This window comes from Prionailurus bengalensis, chromosome X (assembly GCF_016509475.1).
Source record: "Prionailurus bengalensis isolate Pbe53 chromosome X, Fcat_Pben_1.1_paternal_pri, whole genome shotgun sequence".
In the NCBI taxonomy this organism is placed as follows: domain Eukaryota; kingdom Metazoa; phylum Chordata; class Mammalia; order Carnivora; family Felidae; genus Prionailurus; species Prionailurus bengalensis.
In genome coordinates this window covers 43,191,875-43,202,460 of record NC_057361.1, presented here as the reverse complement: position 1 = coordinate 43,202,460, position 10,586 = coordinate 43,191,875, and the positions used below count along the sequence as shown (strand labels likewise).

General features: G+C 38.5%; 1 protein-coding gene across 1 annotated transcript; it reads right to left on the bottom strand.

Moving 5' to 3' along the window:
- Positions 1–5,375: 5,375 nt before the first annotated feature.
- GAGE10 (G antigen 10) lies at positions 5,376–9,674 on the bottom strand. The gene is made up of 4 exons (XM_043569976.1): positions 9,588–9,674; positions 8,811–8,910; positions 6,003–6,128; positions 5,376–5,383 (listed from the first exon to the last, which is right to left on the bottom strand). Exons 1-4 carry the CDS (start codon positions 9,669–9,671, stop codon positions 5,376–5,378), a joined length of 318 nt encoding a protein of 105 aa, XP_043425911.1. The 5' UTR covers positions 9,672–9,674.
- Between the last annotated feature and the right edge of the window lie 912 nt (positions 9,675–10,586).

The following is a 10,586-nucleotide window of genomic DNA, read 5'->3' as shown; positions in this document are numbered from 1 at the left end:
CTTGAATTTTCAGTCCTTTTGGGCCAGGAAACATTTTTAATTTTTTTTAATGTTTTATTTATTTTTGAGAGAGCACAAGGGGGGGAGGGGCAGAGAGAGGGAGACAGAGGATCTGCACTGATAGCAGTGAGCCTGATGTGGGTCTTGAACTACAAGGTCATGACCTCAGCCAAAGTCAGATGCTCTACCGACTGAGATACCCAAGTGCCTCTGGGCCAGGAAACATTTTTAAACCTCTGCAAGAGGGAGTAATAATTACTTTCTGGAATACCCCGCCATTCCTGAATCAGGGTGGATTCTAAGTAGAGTTATTCTTGGTTTTCAAAACTGTTTTAGGTTTCTTTCCAGGAACTGTTTTATGGGGTATGAAGATATAAGTGGAGTCTCAGAGATGTAACTTGCTGTCATTGTGTATAGGAATAGGAATATAAGGTTTAAATCTGGCAGTTAACGAGGATTCTGAGATGTCAGGCAAATGGAAGACTTTGTTGAAAAAAGATTTGTGGCTATTCCCTCCCATCTCTGAATAACTTTGCAGGAGATGTAGCATTTTACCATCATGAGGCTTGTGGCAAAGTTGTTTTCTCTGTCTCCCCACAAACAACTGTTCCAAGTGGCTTTAGTATTCTGGTTATATTTTTCTGTAGCACAAGATAATCGTATTATTAAGTGTTTTTTTAAACAATGATTTCATCTTGGACACCATGTGAGGTCTGTTTGGCACATAATAGGAAACCCTTCAAGATAAGAACAAAGCCTTTTAAGTCAAATTATATGTATGTATATATTATATAGATATTGTATATGTATATGATATATATCTAAATTTATATATATTCACATAAACATCAGATTACAACTAAAGTCATCACATAGGCCATCAGTTCTTCCTTATTCACTTTCAGAAGCTTTTACTCTGATAAAAGATCAAGGGTTTTAAACTTAAAACTTCAATCCCCAAATCTGCTTCTTACTGAGGTCAGAGATGGTCAGTTTTGTGACAACACTGACTTACCTTCTTTGTAAGGATTTGATGACGTCATAAATGTACAGAAAATCTAGTACATAGAAGTGGCTAACAGATAATATGCACCCTATAAATGTGAGATAGTATTCCTGTTATTACCAAAGAATTTAATTAAATGGAGCTGTTGTAACTTGACACAGCTCTGGGTTGGTCATCCATTCACGACCAGACAGCACAGACCAAAATTATCTAGACAAGAGCCAAGAATATTAACTTTCTGGATATAGAAGATTAGTGTCAGCATAGAAACAGGAGCAGAGTGATGGCATCATTACAGGTGATCCTGCAGGGAAGCTGAGCACCTCACAAAGTATGAAGGGATGGGAACCTAGAGCTGCCCCTTCAGTCATTGCCCTTTATGTAGGGTCTGACCTTAAAATGGAGAAGCAATCCAGAACCAGCTGGATAGGAAAGACTAGCCCTACGTTACCCACAACACTGAAGTTTCATAAACAGAAAAATACATTTATATCCCGATTCATTTTATGAAGCTAGCATAACCTTGATACCAAAGTCCAACAAAAAGTTTAAAAAAAAAGGCTAGTGTCACTCATGAGGACATACATAAAAATCCTAAACAAATCATTAGGACGTAGATTACGCATGATCAAGTTGTTTACCCTAGGAATACAAAGTTGGCTTAAACATAGAAACTTGAGAATGCAATTCACCATATTAACATATTTAATAGAGGGAAAAAATCTTACCATCATGTCAATAAATGCCCTGTGTTTGCTGACATTCAACATATTTAAGATGAATACTATCAGCAAATTCAGAATAGAACAGAATGACTTTACCCTGATAAAATGTATATACAAAAAATGTACAGTAAACATTATGGGAAAATGTTGAAAATTTTCTATTTCTAATCATGAAAAAGACAAGAATGTCCCACTCACCAGTCCTATTTCACATTGTACTATTTGGGTCTGCCCAACGCCATAAAATGAGAAAAGGAAATAGAAAATGCAATCTTTAAAATGGCAGAACAAAAAAAATAATAAAATAATAAAATAAAATGTCAGGGACAAAATTATTATTCAAAGATGGTATGATTATGCATTTTGAAAACTGAAAAGGATCTAAAGATAAACTTTTGGTATTAATAAACATATATAGCAAGGTTGCTGGATATAAAAGGCAATATACAAGGGGCGCCTGGGTGGCTCAGTCGGCTGAGCGTTTGACTCTTGATTTCGGCTCAGGTCATGATCCCAGGGTGCTGGGATCTAGCCTCATGTCAGACTCCACACTGAGCATGGAGCCTGCTTGAAATTCTCTCTCTCTCTCTGACCCTTCTCCTTTCCCCCACTCGCACTCTCTCCCCTCTCTCTCCAAAATAAAAAAGAAAAGAAAAAGCGATATACAAAAATTAATGTCTCATTTTCTTTGGGCAAATACCCAGTAGAATTCACTGGATCTTAAGGTAATTCTATTTTTTTTTAAATTTTTTTAACGTTTATTTATTTTTGAGACAGAGAGAGACAGAGCATGAACAGGGGAGGGGCAGAGAGAGAGGGAGACACAGAATCGAAAACAGGCTCCAGGCTCTGAGCTGTCAGCACAGAGTCCGACGCGGGGCTCGAACTCATGGACCATGAGATCATGACCTGAGCCAACGTCGGACGCGCAACCGACCAAGCCACCCAGGCGCCCCTATTTTTTATTTTTTGAGGAACCTCCATACTGTTCTCCACAGTGTTGAATTACTATATCATACACCTGAAACTAATATAATGCCATATGTTAATTATGCTGAAATTTAAGAAATAAATTTTAAAAATATAAAATTTCCAAAAAAAAGTGCAATTTTCAATAGCATCACATTCCTAGGAATAAATTTAACAATAGATGTGCAAAACTTCTTTGGACAAGATGGCAAAACTTTATTGAGAGAAGTTTAACAGGCAAACTTCCAACACAAAAGCAGTCTGCATGGTTTCAACTTGTCTTCGTTTAAACCTGTGATTGCCCTTCACCTTTAAGAGAAACAAAACAGTTGAGAACATTACTTAGCAGAACTTTATTTAGACAACACTAAAGGCATGCAAATGACACTTTCTAGTGGTACAAATAAACAAAACGACAGTTCAAGTTCAGAATGGATTAAACCCAATGCATTTACTCAGAGGTAGTTTTAAATAGCAAACAAAAATATCTTATACTGTTAGTAAGAATCCAACCAATCAATGAAAAACCTAAGAAACAAAAGACACTTTTAAAAAGGTATCATTTAAATGTTTTGACTTGTGGGGCACCTGGGTGGCGCAGTCGGTTAAGCGTCCGACTTCAGCCAGGTCACGATCTCGCGGTCCGTGAGTTCGAGCCCCGCGTCAGGCTCTGGGCTGATGGCTCCGAGCCTGGAGTCTGTATCCGATTCTGTGTCTCCCTCTCTCTCTGCCCCTCCCCCGTTCATGCTCTGTCTCTCTCTGTCCCAAAAATAAATTAAAAACGTTGAAAAAAAAATTAAATGTTTTGACTTGAGAAAATACTCAGAATATAGGATATCTGAAACAGTAATGTCACGCTTGGAATTGCATAAGTGAAATAAATAGAAAGGCTAGGATTGTATTTGTTTTGACTCTTTAGTGGAAAAGTGCAAAACTGTACTTTAACCTAGTTTAGCCCGTATGTGGTTGTTTTAAGTAGGGTGACCATCTGTCCCTGTTTTCACCTATGCTCCTGCTGTAATTACGAATAGTGCCTCTTTAGATGCTTAAAAGTGTGCCAGTTTGAGCAATAAATTATATGCTCACACCAGTTTTAAGTCATTACCATCAAAGGTAACATCAAATTGTGAAGGAGAAACAGTACCATTTCTCAGTTTGGCCAAAAAGGGAGGGGAAAGGAGAAGGGTGGCGAAGAAAAAGAAACTCAGAAAGCCAAATATGCATTATACATACATACAATATGTATGTACATACATATACATTATACATATATATACATACAAATATACATATACATTATATAATTATAAAATACATTCAGTATCTGTTAGTGTCTTGTTCATATTCTTTATACTTGCCTTTTGTCTATTTTCTTCAAAATTATATAAACTAGTGGATCTTCTATTCGTAAGTATTTGTTTTTAAAAATTTTTAATGTTTACTTTTGAGAGAGAGAGAGAGAGAGAGAGCAGGGGAGGAGCAGAGAAAGAGAAGGAGACACAGAATCTGAAGCAGGCTCCAGGCACTGAGCTGTCAGCACAGAGCCCGACACGGGGCTCGAACCCACAAACTGTGAGATCATGACCTGAACTGAAGTCAGACGCTCAACCAACAGAGCCACCCAGGTGTCCCTATTCATAAGTATTTTCTAAAAGAGCAATTTATCTGTTAGTTGGATTATTTTTCTTTTGCCTGATGATTCATACCGGCCTTTTATTAAGAATCTCTCCTTTACCCTTAGCTTTATTTTGTTGTCTTTTTAATTATTTTGTTTTATATTACATGCTCATATTATTATCTTTACCCTTTTTAATAACATGTATTTAGAGCTATTGTACTTCCCACAGGTACACTTTAGCCATGTTCAGTAAGCTCCCAAAAGCAGTCAAAACCTTGTTTAGTGTACGTCATCTAGTGGAATGGACCAGGAATGTACAGTGAAAATATTTAGAAGACTAATGCAAGTTCATTTCTTCCCTAAATATCAAGCTTTAAATTCAGAAGTTCCTATAATTAAAGGTGCCTAGTTGGCTCAGTTGGTTGAGCGTCCAATGTCGGCTCAGGTCAACATTTTGAAGTTATTACTCAGGAAGGACTTCAGTTACAGTCTTTGAACTTCAAATCTTACCAACTGATATCTCAGGGGGGGAATTTTTCATGCCACATTTGACATGGTTAGAGGTGATTATATCACGGTGTCCACATTTTAGTGGAAACAGTAGTTCATGAAGACTGACAGTGAGGATGAGGATTGTGCTAGGCACAGGTATCTTACATGCGCCTTGGGCATCACTGACTACATACATTCTCTCTACCTGATCAGCCACAGAAACTAGAAACTATATGGTCTCTTGACATTTTATTCAGCCATTTGAGGCTTCATCTGGGGGAAGATTTAAAATACAATTGTCCTTTAAGAGCCAGAGAATTGCAAATTTGACAGAATCTGAGGATAGGCATTCAGGACTCTGTACAAAAACAAACATCAAACAGTGTTTGTTCATTTCCTTAGTAGCGTTGAATCCTCAGTTCAGATATTGTAATCTGACTCAGGTCAGGGTTTGGTGATTTATGATAAATCACACAAAACAAATTATCTTTGTATTCTAACCTACAAAACCAGGGCACACAAAATCAGAACCAAAAATGATTTTTACATATCTGATTTGAATCCACTATTTTCCTAAGAGCAAAGATGGGGTCAGAGGTTAAGGGATTTATCCAGAGTCACACAAATTATGTTAGAGCTGGTATTAGAACCTATTTCAGGGCCTCAGCATATTTCATACAAACTGATGTGTGTTACAAATGTGTTACATATCTGTTAAAAGTGGATATCTCTAAAAGTATTTGAAAATCATTAGTTGTTTGCTAAAGGACTTAAACTCAAAAGTAAGAAACTTTTTCTTTTTTTTATTTGAGAGAGAGAGAGAGAGAGAGGGAGTGGGGTAGAGGGGGAGAGGGGAAGAGAGAATCTCAAGCAGGCTCCATGCTCAGCACAGAGCCCGACGTGGTGCTGGGATCACGACCTGAACCAAAATCAAGAATTGGACACCCAACCGACTAAGCCACCCAAGCACCCCTGTTTTCCTGTCTTGTAATTTAATATGGCTTTGACCCAATTTGTTTCTATGCCTGATAGTCTGTAAGTCTGCCATTCAAGGTTTGAACTACATTTCAAATCATTTTTGTATGTGAACTCTGTTACTGGAAGTAGCAATAATGTTACCTCTGTGTTATTAAAAATATAACATTGCAGAAAACAGACACCCTATAATTTGCATGCTTAATGTATCACATACCTGCTTCCGGCATTTTAAGGGACTCTAGATTTGCAAGTCTCTTCCCTCTGACATCAGGGCCGTCTCCATGCTCACGACCAGTCTTTGGAAGAACCAGTTCCTGTTGATCAGGTTCCAGGGAAGGCCCTTGAAAATAAAAGGTGTAAGATTTATACAATCTAAAGAGTATGGGGCCTCTGAAAATAAAAAGGTAATCAATTTAAGAAGTAAAACATGTGGGGGCACCTGGGTGGCGCAGTCGGTTAAGCGTCCGACTTCAGCCAGGTCACGATCTCGCGGTCCGTGAGTTCGAGCCCCGAGTCAGGCTCTGGGCTGATGGCTCAGAGCCTGGAGCCTGTTTCCGATTCTGTGTCTCCCTCTCTCTCTGCCCCTCCCCCGTTCATGCTCTGTCTCTGTCCCAAAAATAAATAAATGTTGAAAAAAAAATTAAAAAAAAAAAGAAGTAAAACATGAGATATGAATAAGGAAATAATATTCATTCCCTCAGTGTTATGAAATAAAAGCCTTAGGCTAGTGTGGTAACAAATGTGGTTAAGAATTAGAGCAGGGTGCCTGGGTGGCTCAGTTGGTTAAGCATCTGACTTCAGCTCAGGTCACGATCTCATGGCTTGTGGGTTCAGGCCCTGCGTCAGGCCCTGTGCTGACAGTTCAGAGCCTGGAGCCTGCTTCAGATTCTATGTCTCCCTCTCTCTCTGCCCCTCCCCTGCTCGTGCCTGTGTGTGTCTCTCTCTCAAAAAAAATAAACATAACTTTTTTTAATAAAAATAAAATTAAAATTAAAAAAAGAATTACAAGAGCATTTCAGGTGTCTATTACCAGAAACTAGGAAAGCAGGGTTTTATTACCCTCTTCCTTTTTCAAGAGTGCCCTGAGACTACTCAGGTGTCCCCTTTGTACTGATCTGTACTGCACTTGTGATTGTACTTGCCAGTGACTTGAGTCTCTATGACTAGAGTGTGAGTTCAAGGCTGAAATAATGCCTCTCAATACTCAGCATGTTACATGGCACAAGTTGAGTGAAAAAAAAGTCTTAAAACAAAGCCCAAAACTGATAAACATTCTGCAAACCAACTGGTCTGTCCTTTTCAAAAATGTGTGGAACTATTCCAGATTAAAAGAAACTAAATGTAAATGCATGATCCTGGACTGGACTCTGGATAAAAAAAATTATATAAAAGAGATTATCAGGACAACTGGGGAAATTGTGTGTGTGTGTGTGTGTGTGTGTGTGTGTAATTGTACTGTTCTTGTAACTTTTCTGTAAATTTTGTGGTTTGGAACTATAAAGAATAAAAAGAATATATGACATCGTCCTATTGTACTCCAGGAAGACAGTGGTTTTTTTTTTTTTTTTTTTAAGTAGACTTCAGTCCTAGCACAGAGCCCGATGTGGGGCTTCAACACACACAACCCTGAGATCAAGACCTAGCTGAGATCAAGAGTCGGATGCTTAACTAACTCAGCCACCCTGGCACCCCACTAGCTACTTTATTTTTAATTCTGGTTTTAAAATGCATAACATAAAATACCCTGTCTTACAGCTCTATGAAGTCTCAAGTTTACATCATGGATAGAATTTAAATTACAATTAAAATGTAACTTTCTCAAGAATTATCTGAGTGTATTTGCAGACCTATGACAAATTTTTTAGAAGTGACACCCATCCTCTCTTGGGGTAACCAAAAACTTGGTTAAAATAAACAAGTTATATTTAGGTCCAAAGGCCCTATGTATAATGTTCCATAAATTAATCCCATGCACAACAAAGGACAAAAAATAAGAGCAAAATTATCTGTGAATGACAATAAGTATACTGTCTTACAGTAAGAATAAAGGAAGTAGGGTGGAAAGAAATGAATGGACGTTGTTATCAGTCATGTTCTAGAACCCTTAACAACGGCCTGAATTATATAAATGCTTTACTTCAAAATACTATATACTAAGAATACTATATATCTGGGAGCAATCCGTATGTCTCATGTTAATCTCAGGATAATTAATCTCTTGGTTTTTCTAACCACAGAAGGATTAAAAACCTCCTTTTAAAAGCCACTTTAAAAAATACAAATTTCCTGGGGCGCCTGGGTGGCTCAGTCGGTTGAGCGTCCGACTTCGGCTCAGGTCATATCTTGGGGCCTGTGAGTTCGAGCCCCGCATCGGGCTCTGTGCTGACAGCTCAGAGCCTCGAACCTGCTTCGGATTCTGTGTCTCCCTCTCTCTCTGCCCCTCCCCCACTCATGCTTGAGCGCTCTCTCTCTCTGTCAAAAATAAACATTAGGGGCGCCTGGGTGGCGCAGTCAGTTAAGCGTCCGACTTCAGCCAGGTCACGATCTCGCGGTCCGTGAGTTCGAGCCCCGTGTTGGGCTCTGGGCTGATGGCTCAGAGCCTGGAGCCTGTTTCCGATTCTGTGTCTCCCTCTCTCTCTGCCCCTCCCCCGTTCATGCTCTGTCTCTCTCTGTCCCAAAAATAAATAAACGTTGAAAAAAAATTTTTTTAAATAAATAAATAAATAAATAAACATTAAAAAATTTTTAAATACAAATTTTGTTTTCAATAGCCAAATGCTCTTTGATAAACACAACCCTTGAGCTTCAATTTTCTCATTTATAAAATAGGGGAAATTTACTATAGTAAGGAATTGCCCTAGGCTGCAAAGTATATACTCTCTTCACTTTTCCAGCTAATTTCCAAGCAATGTTTGAGATTCCTTTCTATTTTGGTGCTCCCTCCTGTTACAAGTATATCAAGCTACATGAAGCACATCACACACACACATACACGAGGTATTTTTCTTCCCTTTGCCTTCACCTTGAACCACAGGTGCTACTTTGTCTTTTTTCTCTTGATCAGGCATACTATCCTGAAGGTCAGTTGGTGGCTCTTCTTGCTGATGTTGTTCAATACTGGGCTGCTGGGCCGAGGAGTGTGTGTATGGATGCACACAAATAAAAAGTTGTGTTATTAATACATGTCAATAATATAAATATACAGAATACATAGATATATTTGATCATAAGTAAATCTAAAAACATTTCACTTCCAGGGAAGATGGTGAGTAGGAAGATTCTAAGCTCACTTTGTCCCACACAGACACCTAGGTAACACCCAATAAGTATAAATAACCCAGAAAAAGATCCACCAAAGACTGGCAGAACAGACTGTCCACAGCTAAATGTAGAGAGGAGGCCACATTAAAAAGGAATTTATAAAATGGTTCCATGACAACAACAACAAAAATCTAAAGACATTTCTCCGATACTATTCAGTATACTTATTCTTAATAAAATTACTCTTCCCACAGAGAGGCTACTCCAAGAAAAGAGTTACCCATAAGGGCTTTGGAAGCTATTTTAATCTATGTTGGGATGGATGTGTGCAATCTGTTGTTAAAATGTGTAAGAAAGTCATCAGATATATTTCCTGGGAACATAACAGCATTCATCCAAGAAATACCAGAATGTGATGCTCCTGGATAAATGCTCCTTATCAGCATGAAAAACCCTTATCAGTGTATCTATATTAGTTCAACACTTTCACAAAAATACATTTGTACTAATAAAAAACATCAAATGTTCAAGTACTTACAACCACAGGCCCAACTAGCTGGAAAGAGTTTTGATCATTTTGTCTTGCTCTAGGCTTGAATGTTGACCTTATTTGCCAACTCATATTTCACACTGAAAACAGAATACTGGGATTTAGAAAATGCACTTGAGAGGATAGTTATATTTGACCACTTCTGTGGCCAAATGGTGACATGTGCTTTTTTTTCAAGATTGAAAATATGTTCAAAGTAAGTCGAAAGGTAATTTAATTGTGCATACTTTTCAATCACACCAAATCTGGCAGCTTGCAAAGGCAATTGTTTATGTCATGGCCAAGCAGACACAGAAATTAAATAAGGCATGTGTTAAAGACAAGAACATATTTCTGAAGGGATGTGGTTTTACAACTTGTTTCACCATCTTGGAGATATTTAAGAAAATACCACTGGAGGGGAACCTGGGCGGCTCAATCGGTCAAGGCTCTGACTCTTGATTTTGCTCAAGCTCAAGTCATGATCTCAAAGTTTATGGGTTTGAGCCCCACGTTGGATGGAGCCTGCTTGAGATCCTTTCTCTACCTTTCTCTCTGCCCCTCCCATTTGTGCTCGCTCTTTCTTCCAAAATAAATAAACTTAAAAAAGAAAAAAAAGAAAGAAACTACCACAGGAGAATTAAGACTTTGAGTAACTACTACTGCTGGCACACTTTGATTTACTAAGCCCTTTTTTTCCATACCTCCAATAAAGTTTTATTGCAGCACCTAACTACATTCACTGTTAATATATCGCCTACAGCTAGTTTTGCACTAGAATTGCAGGGTTGAGTGCCTGCAATAAAGACTACATGTGGCACTCTCGTCTCCTGGTACTCCGCCTGGCACACTACAAATCTCAGGGATGCAGTTACAACTCCACAACATTCCCCATTTCTAGGGCCTTTCTTTACTACCAGACTTGCCCCTTATCCAGGACCCCACTGAGGACTCCATTGTGTGGGCCCTATTGGCAGTTCCTTGTGCCTCCAAGACTCCAATATCTCA

Excerpts from the sequence above, each read along its gene's own strand:
- GAGE10 (XM_043569976.1), bottom strand. The coding sequence starts at position 9,671 with ATGAGTTGGCAAATAAGGTCAACATTCAAGCCTAGAGCAAGACAAAAT. Across the intron at positions 8,911-9,587 it reads AGCTAGTTGGGCCTGTGGTT|CCCAGTATTGAACAACATCA; the intron begins GTAAGTACTTGA and ends TCGGCCCAGCAG. Across the intron at positions 6,129-8,810 it reads AGTAGCACCTGTGGTTCAAG|GGCCTTCCCTGGAACCTGAT; the intron begins GTGAAGGCAAAG and ends TTTATTTTCAAG.